Raw genomic sequence first — 27871 nt, forward strand, 5'->3', positions numbered from 1 at the left:
ATTGGAATGACATGGAAATTTCACAACCCTGTGTATTATTTAAATCCATACGTCATCCAAAAATAGCCAAGCCAGGTCCAGATGTTGTGTAGAGGTTTTGAGAAGAACAGCATTGATATTACCAAGGTCCTAGTAGCCTTCCATACATTTACATGTTTAAAAAATTTGGTAGGCATCACTGACCTCTCTTCTCCATATGATCAAGATCATCTAATTGGGTCCAAAAGATAAATTCACACTTTCTAGCCTGCGCAAAGTGAACACTAAAGTCACATCAGTTTTGTGTGTTTTATTTATATATTATTTTTGAACATATTCCAATTCTGTTAAGTTTTAGTTTAGTTTTGAATCCTCTGTCTGGGTTTTGTTTTCTCTCTTTTAGATCCTTTTTTCTTTATATGGTTTCGTTTAGGTTTCACATGGAGAATGTATGTTTCAGTTAAAAGGCTGTGAGAATTAAACACCCTTGCCTTAACAGAGAGTGGACCCATCAACCGCAAATAGGCTTACTGGACAATTGGATGTTATAGCATATATTCACAGTGTGTTAATTTGCTCAAATTAATAACTTGTATAATAATTTCTGGATGTAAAAAAAATAGCCTTTAAATAGACAGTAGTTTGAGGCTATTATAATATTCAGACACCAGAGGGCGCTGAGAGAGAAGCAAATGTTTAAGGACCCGGGTTTTAAAAAAACTGGACTCCTGTGTTCTTATGAGCCTCAAAACATCACAAGATGATCTATTTTTCTTTCGTTTTCATTTTTTCATTTAATTCTTAGTTGTTGTGTTTAAGTTAAAGTGATTATCACTTTCACAGGGTTAGACTGATTAAGGCCATTTATGAGAAGTATCCTAAATCAGTGACGTATAGCTCAGAAACTGACGTCCTTCTGTTCGAATAACTATGGTATATGTTCGTTTCCAACACGTAATGACCCAAATGTGTAGTGTACTGTCATATCGACATCACCACTGGATTTCTGAAACAATTCGAGTTGCGGCAATATTATTGGCCCAGTCCCCAGACACAACGAAAATAGCTTGAATTGGCGGTGACCGTTTTGCAAACCAATGTTTTAGCAGCCAACCTTCAATGACTTAATTCTGTTTCACGCAGTCGTCGTTGACAGTTCATCTAGCGAGGACAGGGCGCAGTGTTGCAACGGCGGATCATTTTACCCTGAAGAAATTAATTTCCCGCTATGCTTTCAGCATTCTGTTCCTGAATAGAGTTTGTCACTACTTTAACAGCTGACTGTATAGGACACTTTCAGTTCATGCCTGCATACTGCCAACTCTATTTAAATTCGCATGAGTCATTCGCTTCAGTTTCAGAAGTTCCAACAGGTCTACGGGCTGTTTCCTGATCACGTCACAGATCCCGGAGGGTTAAAGCTCTGAATCGTGTCGCTTTGACTCCAGTTTAGGTATACCTCTACGGAAAGGAAGTGGCACGGTCTTCGTCGCTTATTTTAATGGCTGTTCGATACACAATATATTTTTTGTTATATAGGCTAAATTGAAAAGAGTTAACTGAACTGTAGAGAATAACCATGGCGACAGTAACATGCAGAGTCCAGTATCTGGAAGATTCGGACCCTTTCGTATGCACAAACTTTCCCGAACCAAGAAGACCGCCACCGTACGATTTCCACGAGAATATTGCGTTAAGTGAGCAGATTGCTGGCGTTCATAATTTGTTGGTAGCTCCTTTGAAGGTAAGCTTTGAAAGCTTTTTAGTTGTTGCGTTTTCCAAATAAAACCAATAGAAGAAACAACGCAACACGGTTGCTTTCCAGTGTTCTGTCTAGTTTTTCAAGTGATCAGCTGAAGTGGCGCAAATGTGATCAAGGCGTTAAAACTACTATAAACTGTGTTTAAGATATAATTGTAGATGTTCATAAAACAACCAATTTGTGCAGGGGCATTGAATGAGAAGTAGGAACAACCTATACCGAATTGTTTTTGGAATTACCCCTCGTGTCAGTTAATACAGTCTAAATGACAGTATTGTCCAAACAAAGTAGGCAACGGGATCATGTTAATCGTTTTCTACAAAACGGACAGGTTCTTGCCAGAATCATTGAATAGTCATGTAATAATTGTAACTCTATCTTATTTAAAAGCGTCTGTAAAAAAATGCTTAATTTAAAGTGCACTGTGGAGGATGAAGTGTCTATTTCTTCAGTCAGTCGCACTCGATGGTGAGCGGCGGATGTGCACAACTAGCGCTTTAAAATAGAATTACATGAATGGGATAATACTTTACCAAATCTCCAATGATTTCGCTGTTGTGCGTTCCCTGTAGCGTGATATTTTCCATCCCAATAATGAAAAAAAAAAAAAAAAAAAATCAATTATTTGCGCTTGAGCCATTTTATTATTGTCAGATTAAATTATGGGCACCAGCTAGTGCTGGATGCACTGATCTTGACCTCTCTTAAAAGTGCTGCTATATGTACGGTACTTTACAAGTGTTAAACGCACGTATGTTAATTATTAAGGTCAGAGATGCCTTTCTTACCACCGGCTAATTCATCTGCGTTTAAATGTTGTAGATATGTTGAAGATAAACTAACCCCTCAAAACAATTATCATACACAAGTGACCGTGGAGACCGCATTTGCCCCTTTGTGTAAACAGAGAAATTGCTCAGAAGCCTTGGGAAATAATTTAGCAGCATTGTAGCCTTATGGTAGCTGGGATTGCTGAAAGCCAACGGCCTTACAGAATATTGTGCTTGTCTCCGTTTTCAGATTTATAAAAATAGAATTTGTTTGTTTTTATTTGGCCATAAATTCCCTCAGTTTATGGATGATAGTCCCTTGGTCCAGAAATAATATACTACAAAAAGGCCGGTGGGGCCCAATTCTCAGGGAGGGGAAATTGAGCTAATGCAACACTGTATTACTTAGGTCTGGTATTCATTCAGGGGGCGACCTGGCTACTGAATGGTGCTGTATACACCATTCTGGTGCCTTAATGGGAACAGTCCAGCTTGAAACGTGTCATTTCTGGCCTAATTGTGTTCATAACTTGAGGAAAGGGTGGGATCTGTAAACAGAAGATAAGAGTTGGGAATGCTCCTCAGTCATCTTGTTATTGGGGGATGGGAGGATCATGGCAGCATTTAGACCAATGTACTGCAATTATTATTTCCCACATGATGAAGTGAGAATGCTTATGCCTATGATTCATAACGATAGTTAACAATGGACCTGAGCTACATATTTCTACATGTTATGAATTTAATCATAGTGACATTCTTATGTATTGGCATTAGCCCTGCATGTCTATCAGACTTGGTGAACATTGAGGTTATGACATTTACGGTATAGGTTCAAGTTATAGCATTTATTTATATGGTTTTATGTTAGATTTTAATAGTTTTATGTTCCCCTTAAGATTTAAGGCAAGTTATGAATGGCGTCTGTATGTATTGGGAAGTTGTACTTTCATTCTTGGTTAGCATAGTTAACTAGCAGTAGTGCTGGTGTGTCTTTGCTTACTGGTCTGGGAATGTTGTTTACCAGGCCTAGCATTGTTGCTCATAGCAATCTGATGAACACACTTCTACGTCTCCAAATGTTTTGCCTATATTGTATGTTTCTCTGGATAGCTAAATAAATGTAATGGGATGTAATTTAAATGTTTGTTTTCTCCCCTGATTGATGGGCTACAATTGGAATGTCTATGTGATCTTCGTGTTGCAGAATTCCCTGATGTATTTGTTGGTTGATTCTGAGTAACGGAATTTTGATAACAGAATTTTGATGGAAAAAGTATGCGGGGCCACAGCGAAGCTCACATTCTGACCTCTGACTCCTCAACAGATATCATTAAAAGTTAAAACAATGTGATTCCCTAGACATTGAGTCCACATTAAATGTTAAAATATGTGACCAGTTTGCATCCAGCAGTTTTCTATGTGACCTTGCCAAGTACAGCAGATGTAAAAGTTGATTGGCGGTATATTTACATCAGTTGGGTAGTAGTTCCGTAGTTGGAATGACTTGGTGATTCAGGGGTGTTCACTGCTGACCTTGCCCCTGTTTTTTTTTTACTTTAATCAGTTGGAAGAGTGTGCCCTTCAGCTGGCGCCCAATGGAAATTACCTGGACCTGGAGTTATCCCTGGTGGAGCAGAGGGACGACTTGGAGCAGTTTTATGAGGATATTGGGTGAGTTGTCCTCCGTCTCGGCTGAATCTGCCCTCAGTCCGCTCGCTTGCATTTCACCACCCCCCCCCCCCACCCCCACCCCCCCCGGACTTTCTGAATCACCGGAAGTTTTGTCGCAACCACACACCACCAGCACCAGCAATTCGGTGCAAAAAAAAAACAAAGCAAAACAAAACAAAAAAAGGTTTTGTGAAACTGGACAGTGCGGGACAAAAGCTGCAGTTGCCAGCGGAAAATGATCAGAAGGGCAGACATATTGTCGGTCCAGCGTGACGGGCGTGGATTTTAGGTGGCATTGGTTTGTTTGTGACCCTGCGCTTTCATGCTGGTGGGGGTGGCATTTCCCTGGCAGGATGGAAAAAGTGGGAACGTGAATGGGTTGTGAATGGGATGTGAATCGGAATTTAATGGGATTTTAATGGGATGTGAATGGGATTTGAAAGCTGGGATGGGGAGACTGAAGGAGTCCTCAGAGAGGGATGGCTCGGATGAAACTGCTATAGACTCTTCCAACGTAGTGGATGGAAGGCTTTTTAAAAAAAAAAAAAATTTAATTGAACCTTCATAAATGAGGTATATTTCCATATGACGTCGTATACATACATGCTGTAATTTTCTCACGTGAAAGCCAATAGATGTTTAAATTTGAAGTTTTCATTTTTTTGGATTTACATTAATTAAAAAAAAAAAAAAAATTAATTAATGTAGTGTTATGCAGGCTGTCCATGCAGGAGAGAGGGAGGCTTTCTCTCAGACTCTCCCGGCTCTGACAGCGACTGTTCTATTTCTTTTTTTCAAACGGGGGAAAAAAAAGTCTTTCAAAAGTTTCATATGAACAACAGCCGAGATGCACAGTGGCGGTTGCTAATGCAGAGCCTATTGTTGACGACAATGGCTTCCTTTTGAGGTTACTGGATGGAATTAGCCTCTACAGGATACAAGAAAATGCTTTGTGTGAGCAGGAAATGGCCATTACTACACGCTCAGATGCCTGGTTGTTTGAAATATGGGCCTACTTTTAGCCGGCTTGTTTTCATAGTGTATATATGGCAGATTTCACGTTTCACAGTTCCTGTCAGTGCGAATGGGAGAAATGCAGTGGTGCATTGGCTGTGCTCGGTATGACCTTTTAGTGACCGAGAGTACTGAATGCAGAAAAGCTTCTCCCAATCAGTGTCACTCTGGATTGTGAGGGTTGATCACCTGTGGTCATGGCCTGTATCTGTTACACTAAATCATTCACAACGTTCGCTTAGTGACAGGAGCTTCAGCGCTATCTTACTAATGCCCGACTTCAATCATCCTAGCATTGGTGGAAGTCTAAAAGGGAACAAGTCTACGTCTAGGGTGGCAGTGTAGCATAATGGGTAAGGAGTTGGTCTTGTAACCTAAAGGTAGCAGGTTTGATTCCCCGGTAGGAACAACACTGCTGTAGTACCCTTGAGCAAGATACTTAACCTGCATTGCTTCAGTATATCTCCAGCTGTGTTATTGGATACGATGTAAATGCTATGTAAAAGTTCTGTAAGTCATTCTGGATAATATGTCTGTAATGTAATGTAGCAATAAGTGAACACAACTCAGAAACACTCTAGCAATGAGGTAAATACTGTAGATGATGTGTGGCTTTTTTGTTGAATAATTGAGTCTTTGTTGAGAGCCTTTTTTTTTGTTGTTAACACAAAATGTGTTTCATATGCTCTGCTTAGTTTATATTCAATGCATATGTATTGTTCCTGTGAAAACAGACAGGGATTGTTTAATGAAATGTGGAATCGTTGCTGTGGGACTTCATTAATATGCGGGACAATGAAAATGCTTGTAAATAAAGAATGTGATCTGAATATAATTTGCACGTTATCTGAACCACCAGGACTTTGGGCTGTTGCTTTTGTGACTAAGGACCAAGTTGTGTGCAGACTCATGGAAAATGTTAACCCGAAGGGTTCACTGTGTAAAATGTGTGCTAACAGTCCCCTTTTGTTTGAAATCTATATTTATATCCTGAAAAAGAATTGAACAAAGCAGTCCATCAGAATGCATTAACAAATGTCCATATGTAAAATATATGGAGGTTACCAGGTTTGCCTTCATGGGGTTGCCAAGCTTTCACGCTTTTGCCGGCAGTTATATTAGTCAGCGATAATGTGTTATTTTAGGTGGAAAAATGGGAGTGGCTAATCAAATTTCAGAGGTGCCCCCCCCCATCGGACAGGCCCCTGGTAACATGGTTGGATGGTCTGATTATATGTAATAATAATAATATTAATGATAATGATAATAACAATAATAATAATTTTATAATGCAGAAATTTTATCCTTAGATTATTTAATGTTATAACATCATTTGACACTCCTACTGGTTCTTGTGTTAAGGTACGTCTCAAGACAACCATTGTAATTTTATGATTGCTCAATTAATGCATCAGCCGGAGATGCAGCAGTGAGCACGCACAATGGGCTTGGTGTGTAAGTGAATGGCCCACGTGTGATGACTGCTGGAACTGAGGCAGTGGTGGTGGAGGGCGGAGCGGTTGGTCGGGAGAACACGTCATTTGAAATGCCGCTGGTGGAAAATGCGGAGATGCTGAATTTCTTTACGCGCCTCAGAACAACGTGAGCTGGAGAAGTGCTCTGTGTGCAACCGTCTGCACATCTAGTGCATACTTTCCACATCCCTGCTGTCTCCGTGCCCCATAAATTTCCATCGCATAATCCCCCTGGCTAAGACGATTTGTCAGAACACTTACCTCTCCTTTTTTTTTTTGGGAGTGGGTACAGACGGTATGATTGTACAGTATGTATGGATTTCCAGTGAGAGAGGAGGATCAAATTTTATTTCTGCTGATGTAAAAGATCTCTGAGTGTTCCGTGCGTTCTGATTGGCTGTTGGTTGAATCTGCAGCCAATGGAGGCTAGGGTGCTTGGGTAACTGGGCTGATGGGAAACATTCAAAACTCAGTTTTGATGCCTGTGGTAAAGCCATGCTTAAGCTGCAAAGTCATCTCCGCTGACAGTTCAAAACTGAGAAACGCATCTATTATTCAGCTTTTATATGGAATTTAATATGGTATTTAATTACAGGGGAAAAAATCATTGTACAGTGCTTAAAATAATATGTGAAGTCAATGACATCACTAGACAGATTTATGTATTCTCAATAATGACAAAATAAAATAAAATTTTCTCATACAGTAAATCACCTTTCCTGGAGGTGCGTTTTAAGTGTAATATCTCGCACGCAAAATCCTAGACCACCAGATACGAGCAGGTTTTCATGTGTGGTCAAGAAACAAATGGTGTCCTAGCTAGTACACCAGCTGGCTAATGAATCTGTACCATTCCTTCATGAAAGACTTCTGCTTCTGTTTTTCACAGCAAGGGGAAGAAGCCCATCCTGATCCTGAGAACCCAGCTGTCTGTTCGTGTTCATTCCATTCTAGGTAATATCCCTTTTCAAATTGGACTTCCATGTCACTAGTGCGTGTTTTGTATGCGTTTTGTATCTTTCATTGATACGACCCAACCAGCCTCATTTTCATTCTCATGAGCTGTTGAAACTGATGACATATAAGAATTACAGTGTCAAAATTGTTCCTTTACAGGCTTACACCACAAGCATTACTTTTCCAAGTGCTCTGTAAAAAAAAAAAAAAAAAAAACCACAAGCTGTTACTTTTGAGTGTTTTTTAATGCTTTAATGATTTTGTTCCTTTAGCTTTTTCTCCAAGTTTGAAACATGGGAATTGGGTCCTTCCACACGTGTAATCCGTCAGTATTTCCACCAATGGCATCAGCGGCAGCAGTTAATGTTTGCTTAAATTGAGCTCTGAACTAGAATCATTCATTGGAACTTATTGAGAACCTGCACTGGGCCATGTTTTTTTCTTTAGATTTTAATAATGAAATAAGTTACACACAGGTTTTAAAAAAAAATGTGTGACATATTGTCTCAGTGTCAAATAAAGCAAAGCTGAAATTCAAGTTTTAATCAAAAAATGCAGCAAACGATTTTCTGCTTTTATTGTTTTTCAGCTTTGAATGAATTAAAAAAAAAAAAAATTTTTTCTAGGAAATTGTTTATGTTACACACTTACAGAAAGCTCTAGATAGGTCTTCCAGCATGTAAAGAAGCTGACTTAATGATGTGCAATACAAAATACAAGCATACCTTCTGCCAAAGTTATTGGGGGGGAAAAAAGTCAGCCATTAATTTTCTGCAATGAATTAGAGCTTGAAGTTCGCGTGTTGGTTTCTCTCAAGTTTGAGCACGTCCCGTACGCACTTGGAACTTGCCTTAACGCTGGAAAAGAAAAATCATGAAATGACATGTCTTTTCAGGGACTGGACTAGAATGCAGATAATAGGTTATTATTCAAGTTATACTATGAATGGCGTCACTGAAATGAACAGATGGGCTTTACGTAATTCGAGTTGCCGCGTAACATTCCTTAGAAAGTGACTTCGTTGGGCTTGAGTGTGGGCAAGGTGTGGTTTCCTTGGGTGTGTTCCCATGCGGACCTACAATTCAATTGCAATGGGCGGTTTCCTCCCCTCTGCCAATCCTCTTGCATTGTGGGGAGAATGCGGCCATGGGCCTACGTTCTCTTTACCGTATATGTACACCTGTGGCTCCCTTGAGCGAGCCGTATCTTTTTCCTTTGTGCAAAGAGATTTTTTTTTTTTGTTCTCGAAGGGTGGGGTTGAAGCGGACGGCACAACATTTTCTAAAGTATTCAAGTTATTTGCTTTCGCTGAGTTATGTTGGCACCTTATCAGAAAGCCTGAGCGTAGACGTGCCGTGCCTCCCCAACCCCCCCGCCCCCACCTTGGGGGCATCACATGCACGTCCTTAAAAATTGAATGACGGATTATTTGCGAATGTGTGAGACTTCACACCTCGGTGCTCAGATTCCACAGGAATATGTGGATTTTTAAAATGTATTATTGAGACGTGGCTGAAACGCTGTGCCCTGAACTCCAATCGGGTACATCTGCATGCGGAGCTCATGGGTGTGTGCTGGCGTGTGCGATAATGACAGTGGGCGGGTCGGCAGGATCGACTGGTTTCGTTTTTTTTTTTTTTTGAACTATTATCAGGACACGGTGGCGGTGCGCCATTGGGTCCTGGGTGTTGTTCTCGAAAAGCCTCCCCTCGGTGCTGTGTGGAAATGTTAAAAGCCGAATTAAGCGGTTTGATTTCCCTGAGGTGTATTTTCTGATGCTTTAACACTCCGATGTGATGCACGCAATCCGCGATCGCTTCTAGGTAAAGTACTGCTCATTTCTGAGAGGGGGGGCCCGGGTGTCCTGCAACTCGTCTCATAAACACGTCAAATATTCTCGTCATTTTAGAAACATCACTTGCACCAATTCTCTTCTTTTGGGTCTCTCTTTGTTACAATTGACAGAAGTACCGTACCTATTTGTGTACTTGACAGGTTGCAGTAAATGAGCGTTTTCCACTGTGAGCCTTTAACCGCTATCTCTGAATATTGAACATTACGCAAAGTGATGTGCGTCCACGCTTGAAGTGCTGTGAAGATTGTGGAAGTGTGCATTGAATCACATTCCAAGCTGTTTATTTTTTTGTTGACGTATTTATATGTTTGTTTTTTTATTTGCCTGGGAATTCCCACACATTCCCATTTCCTCTGCCTGCTACGCTCACTCTGCTTGAGTTGTTTTCCCCGTTCACTGTTTTCCCAGTGTGATGGCAGTTATAAGCTTCCCCTTTAGAGCAGTGCAACAATGAAATATTCTCTGTTTTTAAATCATTTTCCATATGGCCCAGGCATTGATGCGTACAGTTTAATTTAAAGACAAGTGCCATAGAATGGCAGCTTAACTGTTTGTTTAGAGGACAGTGTCAATTTCTTGGCTGAGTTCTTCTCATGGGAGAAAAAAAGATTTGGATTTTGAATCAATGGTGGCACGGTGATGCAGTGGGTAGCCCTGTCACAGCAAGAAGGTCCTGGGTTCGAATCCGGTTTCCCCCCCATAGTCCAATGGCTTGGTGACCAGGGTGTATTCCTGTCTCTTGCCCAATGCATGCTGGGATAAACTCCAGCCCCCCTGCGTCCCTGACCAGGAATTAGGGGGTTGGTTAATGGATAGATGGATGGATTTTGAATCAAGTAGTTATACTGGAATGGAATAAGGGTAATTAATTTTTTGCTCAGGCAAAATATGGTGACTTCTTCAATAAGGGATTATGCCCAAATTACAGCTTGAACAGAGGTTATGTACCACAATACTGTCCCAAGTACTGTGTGTGTGTGCCTGTGTGGGTGTGTGCGTGCACGTGTGTTTGTGTGTGTGCGCGCGCCTGTGTGTGAGCACGTGTGTATGTGTGCGCGCCTGTGTGTGAGCACGTGTGTGTGTGTGTGTGTGTGTGTGTGCTTGTGCGGTGTAACCACAGTAACAGAGCTGTGGAAACCGGTCTTGGAGACATTGGCAGGGCAGGGTGAGGGAGCTGGCCTCACCGCAGGGGGTGGCTGAAATGAGCGCAGCCTCTGGGGAGGCTTCGCATCACTTCCGTGAGTCACAGCGGGCAGCACCGTCTGTACCATGAATGAAAAATTACACTATGCTAATGGTATTCTATCGTAATCGAACATGAAACGCCCCAGCCTGTTTGTAGCATTGATTTATTTTGCAAACTGCGTCCTGTGCACGGAACGGAAGTGCTTTCATTTGATGTTAAGCGTGGGACAGTTGCACGGTTTTTGGTTAGCGGGAACGTGCTGAAAGATGGGGGGGGGAGCACGGCAGTGCACTTAAGTGCCCCCTTCCCCTGGATCTGAGTCATTCTCAGTTGCTCACTTGAATGTGATTTGTTTTCCCGTTCTGGCTGACGCAGCATCCTGTTGTTCTTTCCCCCTCTTGCACATATTGTTTGTCTGGGCCAATCGTGAAGCCGTTCCGTTTTCGGATGACATCACGCGTTCAGCTCGGAGCTGCGGGGGGAGTGCAGGCCTGTACAGCGCCGGGTAAAGCGGGGCTACGTCCCAAAATGGCTGTGCACGGTCATGTCTGTTTTTTTTGTTTTTTTTCTCCTATGGAATGGAAGGCCCGCGTTAATGTCCCAGGGCTTGCTGGGGCGTTGGCTGGAGGCGGTGGCTGAGCGACGCGCGAGTGACGGCCCCGCTCCCTGGGCTGTGTGGCCACACGTCGCGTTTCCCTTTTACTCACAGGGAAGGGGGGCAGCTTCTCAGGAAGTCAGTCCGCTTTACCGTGCGGGGCTCTCTCTCTCTCTCTCTCTCTCTCTCTCTCTCTCTCTCTCTCTCTCTCTCTCTCCCTCTCTCCCTCTCTCCCTCTCTCTCTCTCTGTCTCTCTCTCGTGTCGCTACTTGAACTTGTGCGTGGTGTCCGTGTGACGGTCACGTTTACTGGATCCGGTGTTGGGTTCTAGGGCACGGTGTGGGTGGGTGCGGGCGTTTTGGGATGACGTCCTCGGCATTGTGTAACCTACTGTAGGCTTTGTGGACAATGCTTTTCAGCACAATGCTTTTCAGCAGCGTTGTGAGCATTGGCCCATTTACTGCTGTTGTGAAGAGCAGGGGTATGGTTTTTATAAATGAGAAACGGAACAGAAGCAAATCAGGGGTCAGTTTTACTGTTATCACAGAATTTGTTTTGTCATACAACCTTGACAAAAGTCCAGTACTGGTATGTATAATATTATATATGACCAGCAAGGACGAATGGGTTTATAATTTTTTTTAAAAGAAAGAAAATATATATTTTTCTGTCACATTTTGCAGACTTGTATTTGTTATAAAAATAAAAATAATAAAAATTCTTAAACGCGCGTTAGATGTCATCAGCTGATGTTATATTAGGGAAGCTTGTTTCGCTACGTTCATGAACACAGCTTGACCTCCATTGGTCGATTTACTTAAAAACCGGTTGTGAAAAATACATTGGGAAATGCATTTAAACACCGTAATGGGAAAGGACCGTCCCCTGTATCGAGATCTTGTCGGGGAAATTACCAGACCCATAAACGATGGCTTTGTTTTCACCAATGTTAGTTCAAGGAGCCAAAACGCTTAAAACTGTTTGATGAGGCTCTGTCCAACATCACGTCTTTACTGCTAAACAAACTGAAGTGGATCACTTTCACTTTCCCTCCCCAAGGTCCATATAAACATCAGGGCCAAAGTAAAGAAAGCGCACGTGTGTAATGGCTAAGCTTGAGAATGAAAAAGTACACAGCGCCTCCCCTGTAGGTGACCTTCTGACTTCCTAACCTTCACACTACAGGCAGTGAACAATTACTGAACGCTGCCTGTAGTTTACGGTAAGTGTTTGTAGTGTATGAGTACTGCGCACTACCTGTAGTGTCCAGTATGTGCCTTTAGTGTATGAGTACTGCTTCATTTGTATAGAGTAGCATTAATCTGTTTTCTTCAAGTATAAATGAAAGAAAAAAAAAAAAAAACTTTCAATATTAGTGTGTCTTTACCTGCTACTGAAACAGTGTAAAATCAAATGAAGATTAGCAATGAACTTGATTTAAACTCAGACCAGAATTTGCACTGTTTTGCTACTGGTGTATGAGCGTACACCCAAGCTGGCACTGTTTCTGGTGGGAGCAAAGACCCACGCTGGCACAGCTGGCTATGGCCTGCGTTTGCCGGTACGAAACCCCTTTAAGTTCCTGCAGCCTTGCCCTGCAGGGTCCCAGTGCCAGTCTGTTCACATAAGAGTTGGCGGTCTGCTGGGAATGCTGTGGCACGCAGGAATTCTGAAGCCTTATTCGAGGGTATTTTTATATCTGCACTTTGAGCTGGTAGATTCTTCTGATAGGCCCTGCTTGCCAGCTGCAAAGGAACCTTTGACTTGTTTTATTCATTTTAATCCCATTTTGTTTTTGTTTTTTTTTCTTTCCAAAAAGGTTGATGAGCTGGTTTCAGACCAGCACAGACAAAGTTCCTTTTTGTTCTGACCATGTCGGCAATAGAAAGCCCGCAACTTTTTGTGCGGCTGATTTTAAAGTCTGGAGCCCCTGGAGGTTCATGGTGCACCCTGCAGCTGAATTACCTCCAGGTTACCAAGCTGCCCAATATTTTTGGACTTCGCCCTTCGCCTCTGAGATGACACAGGCGTTCTCCCCCTGCTCTGTCCGTCCCTGAGTTTGTCCCATGTGTGACAATCACTTCACTGAGACTAACTAACTAAAGCCCTTTCGCTCACAGGGTAAAAATTTCGCGTTCTGCTGCTATATGTAGAGCTGGCTCACTTGGACATGTACTGCAGGCGTTGAGGTTGAACTTTCTGCACTGTTGGGAGTCTCCGGGCCTCGTAAACAGCCCAGAGAAAGCACCGGCAGTGTTGTGTTACATTTTATTCTGTGTAGTCATTGGGCTCAGGATATCTCTCGTCATTATAACTCGCTGATCTGAGTGTGCGCACACTTAATTATCCCTGGGTTATGACTTAGAACCTTTGCAATGTGGCCTTGGTGGTTTGACTCGGGTCAATGCTAGAATGTGATATCTTTTAAAATAGCTGAGGAGTTAACATCTTTGGGATGTGTTACGGGTGAAGTAGAACAAATGACCCCACACACATGAAGCCTCCTAAAACACACACACACACACACACACACACACAATTGATAAATATGAATATCTATATATACCGTGAGCTCCATAATGCTTGGGACAAAGACATGTATATATATTTTTTTCTTGCTTTGGCACTGTACTCCACAATTTCAGATGTGCAATCAGACAATTCACATGTGGTTATAGTGCACATTCTCAGCTTTTATTCAAGGGTATTTTTATACACGTTGGTTCACCATGTAGAAATTACAGAACTTTTTATACATATCCCCCCTATTTCAGGGCGCCATAATGTTTGGGACATAGCAATGTTATGTAAATGAGAGTAGTCATGTTAGTACTTTGTTGTATATTCTTTGCATGCAATGACTGCTTGAAGTCTGTGACCTGTAGACATCACCAGGTGCTGAGCATCTTCTCTGCCAGACCTATAGTGCAGCCATCTTCAGCTCCTGCTTCTTTCTGGGCCTAGTTGCTTTAAGTTTTCTCTTCAGCATATGAAATGCATGTTCAATTGGATTCAGATCGGTTAAATGACTTAGCCAGTCAATAATTTAGTTACCGCTATTCGACCCTCCGGTCTTCATCGGGTCAGGTATACACGGGTTTCCCTTCTTTTTTACAATATTCCAAATTGTGCCAGAAAATGGACCTCATTCTGTTACGGAACCACCAGACCCCTTGACCGTGACATAGACCCCCCCCCCCCCCCCGTTTATTAGCTGGATTATTTATTATACCTTCCCCCTGTAGGAACCTGTGAGCCTCAATGGCTTTATAACATGTGCTTATGATCACATTAGCAATAATATTGACTTAACTGCTTATCATGAATTAAAAGGTCGGCAATGGTGACAGAAATTTTCTCTGCTTTCGAGTTCTTGGCAGTGCGAGGAAATATAGCTATAAAACGAACTAGGCCTGCAGTTTAACAAAGAGAGGGACAGGTCTTGATGTTTGGTGAACATTAATAATTTGAATAAGACACATGTAGCATATTGTTGTTAAAATCCCTGTCTTTTAATGAAATTATTTGCTAAAATGCTTAAATAGGTTGAATAAAAATGAAATGTCAGCACTTTGCAAAGATAAAGTTTCTCAGTACATTGATGAATGTTTCAGGTAAAGGGTACAAAACTTTTTTTTTTGCTAAATTTGATTTTATTAGCCACAAAAGGCCATGGCCAAAGATGTATTGTTATTATTTATTTGTCATTTTAAGGTTATTATCCACGAAAGGCCAAGACTGATAAGGCATCTGTAATAACCACTTCAGAACTGTTTAGACCTGGGGAAAGTGCTACCAGATGACATCCAGCAATGAGGTTTTAACTGTGGTCATGAAATCGGCCACCCCACACACAGCCTATGGGAACACTATTATCCTGTGTTTCAGTGTTTTGTTTAGACATTTAGTGTCCGAATAAACTCCTTGAAATGGAAAGTTTCATTTCTGAGGAACTGTTTACATACAGCACAGCTGAGACAGGGTGGAACATGTACAGTATGTTAAAATGAGTGGGTCAAATCTAGTCAATAACAGGATATCATAACTGTGGTGTATAATAAAAATAACAATGGACTAACAAGATATTTATTTTATTAACATATTCAATATTCAAAGATTTTGTTAAAACAATAAAATATAGCCTTACAGTATAATAAAAATGAGTCAAATTTGATTGAAAAAATAGACAAAGCATTTAATAAGTTTCAGATACAAATACATTCATCTCAGTTGACATCAACACAATAATAGAAAGTCCTTAACATCAGTACGTTTTTCAGAAGTGGTTTACTTTGTATGTGTGGAGGGGTGGGGGTGGGGTGGTGGGCAGGTTTGAGGTGTTTTGGTAATATATTCTAGTCATTTGGGGCTGTGAAGCTGAAAGTATTCATTGCTTAGTGTATGTTTGGAGTTTTAAAATTCCCATTCTCTGTTGCTCAGAGCCAATAATACCCACATTTCTTTTCCATTTTCTTTGTTTTATGAAAACCAGTCCTGAAAGGTTTTGGACACATTGCACTACAAATGATTGATGAAAAATTGGATAAAACACCTCATTTAACTTTCCTCTCAGGGTGAAATCCTAAAATGCGATCTGATAGGCTGTGGTTTTCTTGCCTCGCGTTTGTCCTGTTAGGTTATAGCAACTAAATTATAACCATGGTCTTATGTTTCTTGCGTGATATGTTTAGCCGTTCTTAAAACCTCACGTGTTGACCAGCTTATTTTTCCAATCATAAAAGCTAGTTATGTTGCAGGTGCCGTGCATGGATTAAGCTGCGCGGAGTTTTTCGATGCCGAATACATGTATCCAGCAGTATGTATGCCCTCCGCCCTTCAACTAAATTTAGATAAACGGACATTCAAATTGTTTGTGAGGTATAGGATCACGTTATCTGTCCGTCAAAAGGTCATTGCTCAAATTGACCGCTCTTTGACCACTTCATATGTGTTATTTGTAATTTATTTGCAGTTTGCCAATTGGACTTTGTTATCTGTAGAGTGTACATAATCATGTCTGTTAAACTGTGATGGGATGACAATCATTTAACCAAGCTTTTTGCAGCATGTCCATTTTTTGTCTTCAGACCCTTTGATTGCCCTGAATAGCACTGGACATGTTTTTTTTTTAATGATTTGTTTCAGTTTGTTGACCAAAGCACACATTGTGATCACTGGGGAGTTTATTTATAAGTTGGATCATTACTGCAGGGCGATATCCGTGTAGTCTGTTTTGGGGGCTGGACCTCATTAGTCAAACCTTTGCTCAAGCTTTTGCAATGTTTTCTCCTCCGTCACCTTTCCAAGGGCACGGGCGAACCTGGCAAAGCAGGCCTGTTAAGCTCCATTACGTGGCAACGGCATGTTTTACCATTTCATTTTACAACATTTATTTGTTGTGCTTTGTTTCCCGCCTCCTCTGAAGCACTGCATTATGGGAAACTGGGGCCCAGCTAAGGGAAGGCATGGTCCAGGCCTGGCAGACTAAGTATAGTGCAGTGCTTGTTGTAAGCCCTGACAGCTGGACTGTGCTGTGCTTTTCCAGAATCGGGGGGAATAATTTAGATTGCACAGGGCTTGGCAGCTCACGCATGAATTTGTTCTTTAATGATCTACATCTCTTTTGTTGCAGAAGACCTTATATGGGCCTGGAGATGTATATTAAGCATATTGTGTGAACCAAACCCTCCCTTACAGACCTAAAGCAGTATAGATGTGACTTCTGGCCAGATCTCTGGTCCTGTCTTTGTTTTCTGAATCTTCTGTGCATTTTTTTCCCAGTATACCACATTACTGTAGTTTGTTGTATAGTTCCGAAATGGCAGGGTTCATGTGTAAAAGTCAATAATAGATGCAGCAATTGCCAGCAAATGAAATAACAGATATGCTTTCTTACATTATGAATGGCATAGGCAACTAGATGACTGTAGTAGATCCACATGCCAGTGGCAGGAAAAGATAGGGTTTGCAGAGTTTTACAAGTAAGTGCATTTAGGTTGCGCTACAAACGCGATGTTTATAGTGGGTGGGGAGGTACATTGACATAACAAAATAGGCTAACAAAGACATTGCATCAGTGTCTGTACCCCCCATTAGAAGTGGGTAGCACACACGGTGACCTGTACCAAATGCTATTGGTGGGTATGCTATTGTTTTCTCTGCTTCAAATGCAATATCCTGCTCCAGTCTGTATTTTTGATCTCACTTAACTGCCACGGGCTCCCTAGCCTTTTCGATTTTTGAGATGCAAGCCAACTGAGGCAATGAACGGGGCTTGTTTATCTCGGCGAAATTGCATGTTCTGACTAGTTAAACGTCCCTGCCTAATTACGGAGGAGAATGTTTCTGGTTCTTGGGAGGGAAATTATACGGAATCGCAGAGTAATCTGCCGTTTATATAAAGGACTGAAGTTCGAACGGTTCGGTGTCACCAGTAGGAGGTCTCTTGTGTTCTGTGTCACGGAGAGAGAGCAGAGCGTTGGTTTCTGCAGAAGCAGCGATCCTCGGCGCAGTTGAAGCCTTTGATGTTAAGGTCCACCGGATAGGAGCTTGATACCCCACCTGCTCACGCAAAGGCTTTGAAGTGAAGGGTTTATAATCTGCATCTTGTAGGTTGATCCAGGCCCTAATTCTGTGTTCATCGGCGCTGCCTGATAAGACCTGGCAAGTCCAGCCTGCATTTCTGCAGGGATGGGGCAGAGCTGTGTGCAGTGTGCAGGATTTTCCAACTCGCATGAGTTGAGTATCTTGGGGAATTTTTTTTTTATTTGGTGAGATGGTGCTTGATTTAAAAAATCCTGAAAGGCTGATGGAACAGAAAAATGAAGTGGACTATCCCAAGTGGTTGGGAGAGTGCAAACTGTGATTTTCATTATGCATTCTAAGGAGTAAAGTCAGTTTGTTTGTCAAGACTTTTTTTTTTTAAGGTCTTCCTCAGTTTTTCCTCCCAGTTATGAATTGGGGCCCCCCAGTGTGCGCGTAAGCACATGCATGCTGCTGGCTATTCCTTGTTTTATTATTGCAGCCCACCAGCTGAGTTGTGCTGTTATTGCACTGGGGGCCTGTGCTGCTCGTGTAGGTGGAGCACTGGCAGTCCAAAGGTGCTGATTGATTGAGGAGCCCCTGTTGCTCTGTGAGACGGTGAATACCCCATTGACCACTGTCCCTTGTACTGCATGGTCCTCCTCGATTGGTGGTAGTTGGGGGTCGACCTTTAAGTGTTTAATCTCTCAGATGTACACACAATCTCATTTTAAACTATTTTTGATCATCTGAGTGTAAATCCGAAAAGCCTACAGTTCAGCCTGGGATTTGTTTATTGTTTGTCTGTTTGTCTGACATTTTTTGGACGTCCTGTTTTTCTTCTGTTATGAATCATAACTGCTACTCTTCCTTTCTCTCTTTGAACTATTTTCTCCTCTTTCTTTTTTTCTCCTCTCCTTCCCTGCATTCCCCCGTGCTTTTCCTTCCTCCCCAATAATCTCTGCCTGTTCTCGGCTGTTTCCCAGAACCCGTGAGCTTTTGGACTGACTCACTTGCCTCGCTCCAACATCCTGTGCCAAGACATGTCTTACCTAATCACGACCAGTTGTGTACTACTAACTGTACCTTTTTAATTCTTTTAATCTTTATTCTTCCCACCAAAGGAATAGCCATTATGCTTATATCTTTATTTTATTTTTTTCTCAGGAAAAACCATGTTTAAACACCCAATTATTTTTTCATCCCTTTTTTTCATTTGACAGTTGTGTGTAACTGGGAGCGCCCGCCTCACGGAGTCAGGGTAACGGATTTGTACCTTTGAGTCGTAGTTCACTAAAATGTTTCAGATGTCGTTAATTTACGGTGGCATGATCCGAGTCGAACGGCCTCAACTTGTGTTCTTTCTGGTCTTAGACACGGCACGAAACGGGCCGCAGACCCATAACCTCAGGTGGAATGTGGGATAGAGGCATCTTCACTAAATCCACTTAAACGTAATGTCTCACGCAACGGTTAGAGAGTCGTTTAATCATCCCACTTCAGAAAGTCTTCATCTTTTGTTAATAAATCCAAACAAGCGTTGTGTTTATGGTACTCGCAGAGCTCAGCTCGCTGTTTAAATACCCAGAAAAGTAATGCTTTTCAAGTCAAAGTTTGAATACAAACAGTAAAGCAGAACAGTTGAGTAGCCCATAACTTTTTTTTAAAATGAGAAACTTGGAAGACTTTAGTAGGGGAAAGAACACACACACACACAAACAAATACAAAGCAGGAGAAACAGGGTCCAAACAGCCAGACCCAAAAAAAGCTGACAAAAAACCAACTGTTCAAACTTAAACAAATCTCCCTAGGCAACCATCAACCTCTCTATAGCTAAAATGTTTATAAATAATGACCTCTTCTTTAAAAACGATTCTTTGGTATAAGAAGTTGAACAAGACGCTGTATACAATTGTAAAATTTGTAAACTGGTCATCTAAATTCCTAACGGATGAAGAAATATTTTCCAAAATGTCCCAATCTAACTTTTTTAACTTTGAAAACATTGTGCCCTGTCCCATACAACAGTTACACTGAGAGGGGTGAGTTTTCATGTACGGATATAAGAAAAAGCAAAAATTTAAACAAGACCCTGAGTGGTGATCTAAAGAGTAACTTGCCAGCCGTTCTCATTCATGGCTAGTGTGTTTTGTTTTCAAGCTTTTCAAGATTGGGGGGGTTGGGGGGGGAGTTATTGTATGATGTCAGAACCTTCAGTATGAGCCACTGGAAGTTGTTGCTTCTAGTTTCCATGAAGGAATGTGTAGGAACAATGTGCAGAATCATGAAACCTGTGAGTGGGACCTCAGTTCTCGTCTATTACAGGCTGCATTTTGATTGGATATGTGAGACTGGATGGGCCAGCAGCTAGTTATATTGATCATGCCATTTTTAGTAAGCCAAGATGCGTTGAATTATGTGTTCAGTGAATGACTTTTGAATAAGTGGGTAACCAACTACTTGCTAACATATTTTTAAATGGTCAAAACTAAACCGTGAACTAAGGATTATCTACATTTCTGGCTCATTTTTAGTCTGACCTATTTTACTCCGACACGTTAGTCCTGTCTCTCCAAACTTCTGTCCACCTTTATTCTTGGAATCCTTTGGTTTTCATATCCACACATTTGAACATTTGTCTCTCATTTTTGGAGTTAGTGCTTATGGGTAAAGACCCCCCCCCCCCCTTGAATTTCCTTATTTGCTGTCATTTTTAACGCAATTCTTTTTCCTTCGGCTGTTAGGGTGATGTGATGTGGCCTCGGTTGTGGGATTTCACACGTCGCGAATGTCTGGATGAAGTCAGTGTTTTGAATCAGATTGTGAAAATCGATGCCAGTTTCTGTTTGTTGTCCTCCCTCTCCATCATATCTGAGATATGTGTTGTCATAGATACCAGCAGAGCACATTTTTAATGCTGTTCATATCTGCTCCTGGTCTCCTGCCCCCTGTGTTGTTGGCATTTTTTTTTCTTCCTCCTTCCTGCATGGAACTTTGTTTACTGATTAATTTCACATGGTGTCATGGTGATATCTTATACTGGACATGACAAAACTCATACTTGTACCCGCTAAGAAAATAAAGAGGTCAAAGGACTAGGACTGCTCTGGATTCTGTCCCATGTTTTGGCCATATATTTATAAACGGAGGCTTGGGAACAGCTTTCAGTCAGACAGTGTGTTATGCACTGTACAATTATGGGAGGAATATAGCCATGATACTTCTGCATTCTGGTCACTCAAATATGAAAGCCATCGTTTCGCTTTATGTGTCGTGCTGAATATCAGCAGTCAGCATATCCCTTATAATGTAGAAGCCACTCTTTCGTCTGTCCTGCTGTCCTTCTGCGTTTGAGGCGTTTATAGTTAGAACTGTCCCAGCTGTTAACCCCTGATAAATAAATAAAAAAGACACTGCTTCTCTGCACATGTGTGTGTGTGTACGTTCAGTTATACACTCTGAAACGGGTGTAGTGCGGGCCGGCACATTGTGTCCGTTATCAGCGTGAGGCAGCCTCTTCAGTCTGGAGCCATTGTCAGCACAGAACAGTGTATCGCTGTGAATCCCCACCGCGACTTCCTGCTCAGAGTGACGCGTCGTTACTCCAGAAATATGGACGCAGGCCGGTATGTGCAGGGGGTGTTCCTACCCCCCCCCCCCCCCCCCACACACACACACCCCCCCCCCTCTTTTTTTTTTAGTATCCAGCCGGGTCCTTGCGGCTGGTTGTTCTGTTGTTCCGAATATGACGTTTTTTTTTAGCGACTTAGTTAGCACGGTCAGCTGGGCACATGACTTCAGCAGGGACGGGCCTCCAGCTGTAAACGCAGTAAGAATACAGGCTATATTAATTTTTTAAGTTTTTTTTTTTTTTTTTGACCAGAACAACGCAGGCTCGTATCTTGCTTGGAACACTGCCGTGGCGTCCTTGTAAAGGCTGCACTATACAGAGCTGAATGAGAGTTTGGTCATTTGTCAATCCTCAGATTTAACTTACTTGCACAGTGTTATACGCCACATTGGAATTTCAGTGGCTCTTTATGCTGCCATTTCTGGCTTTTTCCAACCTTTGTTTGTAGTCGTGCGCCAGCTGGGTCTGATCAGGATGAAGCTAGTTTCACGTGATTGGGCATTTTCTGCCTCGATATAACGACAGGAAGAAAAACTGTTTACATGGAAGTCCATTGCAGGCAGTGGCGCTCGTATGTTTTGATAGAGGAATTTACTTTTGGGGAGAAAACATGCCATTTGGGACAGTGATATTTTTGGCTTTTTTTTTCTTGTTTGGAGGAAGCACCCCCTTGTGGTCCCTGTGTCGAACAGCTAAAAATGGAAATGCACAAAGTAACCGGAGACCTGGAAATAGAGCGGGTTGGACGCTGTGTTCCATGCATGCGTGGACAGTCGCGAAAAGATGCTGACGTTGTCCTTCTGAGCGAGGAATCTTACTCCTCCCACACGAGTGCCAAACCTCTCCCAGTGCGGTCTCTCCGTTTCCTGCCCTGTTAATTTGATGGGCTGGGATTCCCTGTCTGGTTATAGCTCTGAGTTATGACCCGTGACTCACTATTTTACGCCACAGAAACTGCAGAGTATGGCGAGACGTTGAGTTCAGGTGGAACTCATAGGAAGTATTTACATTTGCTGCAAAACAGAACGGAGTTTTTGTTTAGAGCCCGTAGCCCTTCTGTTTAATTAATCTTCCCTACCAGATGTGCTTTATCTTCGTGATTATCTTTTGGGTGTTCCTTTTCAGCATACCTCCGAAGGGAATGCTCTGGAAATCTGCAGCAGCGCTCTGTGAATAAAAGAGAGGCTTTGAATGCTGCTAGAATTGAGGGAAAATACCATAATCGCTTCAGTATTTAACGTGCCAAACATTATTGAGATACTGTACGTCTGCACCTTCTCCTGTGTATGCTATCAGCATTGCCGTTTTGCATTTGTGTTTTGGTAGGTAAAGGCCTTGTCAGAAATGAGTGTATTTGCATTTTTGTAGTTATGTTAATAGATTCGGATGTGCGTCTTGCTTGCGCTGTATTGCTGTTTTGTGTGTATGCGTGCAGTACAGTTAATGCAGTCCTTTGATCCTGTTTCAGAAAAGCTGTACAACTCCCAAGGACCAGAACTCAGAAGATCCCTGTTTTCTTTGAAGCAGCTTTTTCAGGTACAACAAAAAAGTTCTGGCTTAAACATTCATTTTTAAATTGAGATACAGAAAACTGTAGAGGAAATAATTCTGTCCTTTGACCTTTTGGCCCTGAAACTTGGTTTCCCGAATATGAAATGAAGGAAATGCATACCACGCATTCCACACATAGAAATCGAGCATTGGACAGGCACACAGTTATAATGGTTTGAAAGATAAAGAGGATATGAAGATTACTGTTACGAAACTGAGGCCATTACCCTGTCTGTGTACTGTGCTTGTTCTGCAGTGTGATTACATGCATCCTCTTGAGCTGCGTTCAGCTCAGGGGGTCAATGGTCACAGTCCTCGTCTTGCTGCTTTCAATAAAATCCCCCATCTCATAAAGTGCAGCGCTGCGTGCTCTTAAATCCTGGCTTGTTGTTTGTATGTCAGATGTTGTCACTGCCTTGCTGGGGGGGGGTAAGTGGATGAACAAGAAAGGGAACACTATTTGATGTGCATGACAGCAGCCGGGTCTGTTCTTAATTTGCTGCACAAATGTTCCAGGAGATGATTTACGCTGTTTGGACTGTTTTCCTGTGTCACTCTGGCTTACACAGATGCTCTGTCTCTCTTTCTCTTATTTATTTCTCTCTCTCTCTCTCTCTCTCTCTCTCTCTCTCTCTCACACACACACACACACACACACACACACACACACACACACTGAGAGCCACTTTTACGACTTAAGTTTTCTTTGCTTCAAAACTATTGCAACATGATGAAAGAGAATTACACGATATGGCAGTGATCTGCCCGTTAGTGATTTAAACTCTTTAGTACGTTTAGCTTTAGACTACGAGCTCTTGAACCAGTTTGTATTGCTGTCTTTGTGTGTCCATGTGTGCGTGTGCACGTGCGTGTGTGGGTGTGTGTGTGAGAGAGAGAGAGAGAGAGCGAGCGAGAGTGTGTGTCTGTGTGTGAGGTCACTTTATGGCTGTTATCTGTAGTTTCAGTGTTAAAGCGAATTGATAGGTTTTTATTGTGTTTACGGATTCCTGCAGGATGACAAAGACCTGGTGCCGGAGTTTGTAAATTCCGAAGGGCTCACCTGCTTCATCAAAGTGGGCTCGGAAGCCGACCACAACTACCAGAATTACATCCTGAGAGGTACAGCTCCAGTGGGGTCCTCCAGCCCGGGACTGAGGTCGTGTGTAGGAAGCGATCGATGGTTGGGGAACAGGATATATTTTTGGATTCTGTTGTTATCCATGGCAAAGCAGAAGGCACTGGTAGGCCGGGGTTGTGAACGTGCTTTTATTTATTTTATTTTTTTTGAGCCGTCCTCTGGAAAATTGTCAGTGGCTTACTTTAACACATCATTTTTTATGTATGTAATACGGCAGTGTGAAATTCATGCTTTTTTTTTTTTTTTTAGTTTGGGAAAATGTATTTGAAAATTAACCGTAAATGGTTTAGTTGGACATGACTAGCGTGCGTAAAATGCATCGCCCGAATGAGGAATATTTATGAGTGCCCCTCCTAAACACCTTGCCTGGGCATAATTGTTTTTTGTTTTTTTTGTGTGCGTAACTGGTGCTGCCTTTTTAAACTCTGGGTCGAAACTCTGCGGAAGGTGTGGCTGGTTCCGCAGCGACCCTGAGCTGCAGAGCGTGACTCACGAAAAGGCCGCTGACTCCACTAGAATTTCCCCAAAAAAAATTCTATGAAATCGAAACGGTGGCGGTCATGCGGTCAGTGCCTGCCCTTTTATGGTTTTTAAACGCCACGCCCTGTTTTGCGTCCGCCAGCTCTCAGCCAGATCATGCTGTTTGTGGACGGGATGAACGGGGTGATCAACCACAATGAGACTGTGCAGTGGCTCTACACGCTGAGCGGCAGCTTGGTGAGTCTGTCGAGAAATCCACCACAACCAGCCCCCCCCCCCCCCCAACCCGACGCCATTACGGCTCCCCCTGCTTCCAAATCACGCCACTCTGAAACGGGGAACAGAAACGCGCAGGTGCGAAATATGGCACCGATATGAAACGGAATGAATGAGAGCGCTGAAGAGCTGAAAGAAATGAGAAGCCCCTGGAGAAGCACTTTGGTTGGATGAGAGATTAAATATGGGCTTCGGAGGAATTCACTGAAACGTGAAGTGTAAAAACAAGAAAAGAAAAAAAGGAAAAAAAAGAAAAAAGCAGTTGCATTTTTCCAGTCTTAATAAACCAGTTGTTTCAGTTCCTTTTTCTGGGAAATATGTCATTCACTCATTTTACTACGAAGTGACATTGACCTTAATATAACTTTAAAAATATTTGAATGATTACACGTGTACATAATATTGTCGAGGTAAATAGTAATTTCTTTGAGTGTTATAAATATACTTAACATGGATTTTTTATGGCAGTGTGTCTGTTATGTGCTCAGAAAAGTGACCACACATTGTTAATCCGGGTAGTTGGCAGAAATAAGAACATGCAATGTTGCCAACTGCATTTATACACTCACGGATAACTCTCTTGCTAGTTTTGTGGTACCATTTTTTGTTACTTTTTGTGCAGTAGTGCTTAAACGCTTCACCTGCTCAATTTAATGAGGTGTTGCAGCACCATCTTGTGGAGAAGAGCTGTAACTGCGTTCTTAAACCCTCTTGTTCGCTCTGTGCCCCTGGCGATTTTAAAGTCGCGGCTTGTGGTGAAGACGGCGCTCAAGCTGCTGATCGTGTTCGTGGAGTACACGGAGACCAACGGCCTGCTGCTCATCCAGGCCATCAATGCCGTCGACGGCCGGAGGGGTGAGCGTCTGATATTAGAAACGCGCCCACCCAAAAAGCCAACATCAGCTGTACTGGTTCCTGTGATCTGGAATACGTTTGTGTGAGTGTCCGTGTATGTGCTCCCCCCCCCCCCCCCCCCCCCCCCACCCCAACCCCCCAGGGGTGAAGCCTTGGGCCTACCTGACGGACATCTTGGAGGAGAAGAATGGGTCAGACAGTGAGCTGCTGGTGTATACCATGATGCTCATCAACAAGGTACGCCACTGTATGGTACCTTCTACCTACCCAGTGACCTAACACACACTTATTTAAGTAAAAACATACAACTAGAATGGGGACAAACCCTCCCCCTCCCCACACTGATGTTAGATCGCTTTCTGCCCTGTATGTTTTCTCTGACTGTTTAAGTAGTTTGAGTAGTCAATGTGTGGAATAGCTTACCAGGTCATGTAGTAGAGGAAGACACTCTGGGGATTTTCAAGACTAGGCTTGATACGGTATTAGATACTACCTAGTATGTAGGTAATCAGGTACAATTTAGTCAGGAAAATGGCAAGCATTTTTGGGCTGAAGGGCCTGTTCTTGTCATGTTGTTTTATGTGTGTGTGTGTGTGTGCGCACGTGCGTGCCTGTGTGTGCGCGTATGCATATGTGTGTGTGTGTGCGTGCCTGTATGTGCACGTGTGCATGTGCGTGTGCGTGAGAAATTTGTAACCCCCTTGCCTGTTCTTGGACTCAGACTCTGGCAGCGCTTCCAGACCAAGATTCCTTCTATGACGCCACTGACTGTCTGGAGCAGCAGGGCATGGAGGGCATCATGCAGAAGCACATGAGCAACAAAGGGACTGAACCAGACCTGAAGCATCAGTTCACCATATATGAGGTAGGCGCTGTCCAAAGTCAAAAGCGTGAAATGAGAAGAAGCAGGTTTGTGGCATAAATTACCATGGTCGAAAGTCTGTACCACTTTTCTTTTCTTTGTGCTAGGTAGCATGATCTGGTTCGTGTCATCTGTTTTTCTTCGAAAAGAAAGAAAAATAATTCATAAATAGAAATGTGAAATAAATAGATAAATATTTCGGTGCTGTATCGCAGACCTGTTTATAAGGTAGTAAAAGGAAGCCCTTAGACCTTGGTTACTGCTGGTTTTTCCACCCTCTCTTTATCTGGGAATCATGTGAAAACAGTCTGTTCAATCATTAGCACAAATCGTTCAGTAAAGTACCTGGCAGAAAAGAAAACCAGGGCCGAATTTAGATTTGAGGTCCAGATTTGTGTATGCATGCCTCAGGCTACGGTTTATTGCATACAAGGAATTGTTCTGTAGTAGCATTTCTGTGTTTGAAATAAGAATACAAATATACAACAATGTAGCTAGATTTGCATCTCTCTACATCTCAATCTGTCAGTCACAGAAGGGGTAAATGAATACAAAGCATGTGTCTTTCACCCAAAATTTTATAAATATGTGGACGGTATATTTATTTTTGTCTTTCTTTCTTAATTGATTGACTTTAGGGCCGTTTCCACAGATTTGCCCCACAGTTTTGTTTTAGAAGATAAAATGCCATTAGCCGATTCAGCCGTGAACGCTTGCCCGTCTCCCTTATGTCCAGAATGCTCTGAAGTACGAGGATGGAGAACTGGATGTGGCGTCGCCCTACATCCGGAGAGAGCGCAGGAAGGTCGCGTCAGTCCAGGAGGAGGTGAGGAAGAGCAGGAGGTCGTCCGGGCAAAGCCTCCCCGACGTGTCGCTGCCGGCCAGCTCCCCCTCGTCGGAGAGCCCCACTTTGGGAAAGAGGAGCCCCGGACTGGCCCGGACCTCCTCCCCTCAGGTGTTCGAGCCCCCGTCCCCGGATCCGGCCACGCCCACTTCCAGCTACTCCGACTCTGGGTCTCAGAGAGCCTCCCCCGTCCTGTCGCCGGTGCCCGGCAACGGCGCCACGGCAACCGACCAGGAGCAGAACCTCTCCTCGAGCACGTGAGTGACTGTGCTCGCGTTCTCTGCCTCACGGGACAAACTGCTGCTCCCTTGAGTGTGTGTGTGCTTGTGTGCGTGTTCGCATGCGCGTTCATGTGCGTGCGTGCGTGTGTGTGCACGTGCATGTGCATGTGTGTGCGTGTGTGTTCGCACGTGCGTTCGTGTGTGTGTGTGTGTGCGCACACGC

At 42.8% G+C, this 27871-nt stretch overlaps 1 protein-coding gene across 1 annotated transcript in view; it reads left to right on the top strand.

The window, feature by feature from the left end:
• Positions 1-1161: 1161 nt before the first annotated feature.
• fhod1 (formin homology 2 domain containing 1) overlaps positions 1162-27871 on the top strand; it is a 49265-nt gene continuing 22555 nt past the window's right edge. Inside the window, exons 1-10 of the mRNA XM_035395433.1 lie at positions 1162-1723; positions 4079-4185; positions 7564-7628; positions 22890-22957; positions 23986-24091; positions 24733-24827; positions 25610-25721; positions 25864-25958; positions 26443-26586; positions 27320-27684. Coding sequence (XP_035251324.1) covers positions 1559-1723; positions 4079-4185; positions 7564-7628; positions 22890-22957; positions 23986-24091; positions 24733-24827; positions 25610-25721; positions 25864-25958; positions 26443-26586; positions 27320-27684 — 1322 coding nt within the window. The 5' untranslated portion in view covers positions 1162-1558. The remainder of the gene's footprint in view (positions 1724-4078; positions 4186-7563; positions 7629-22889; positions 22958-23985; positions 24092-24732; positions 24828-25609; positions 25722-25863; positions 25959-26442; positions 26587-27319; positions 27685-27871) is intronic.

This window comes from Anguilla anguilla, chromosome 16, assembly GCF_013347855.1.
Source record: "Anguilla anguilla isolate fAngAng1 chromosome 16, fAngAng1.pri, whole genome shotgun sequence".
Classification (NCBI taxonomy): Eukaryota; Metazoa; Chordata; class Actinopteri; order Anguilliformes; family Anguillidae; genus Anguilla; species Anguilla anguilla.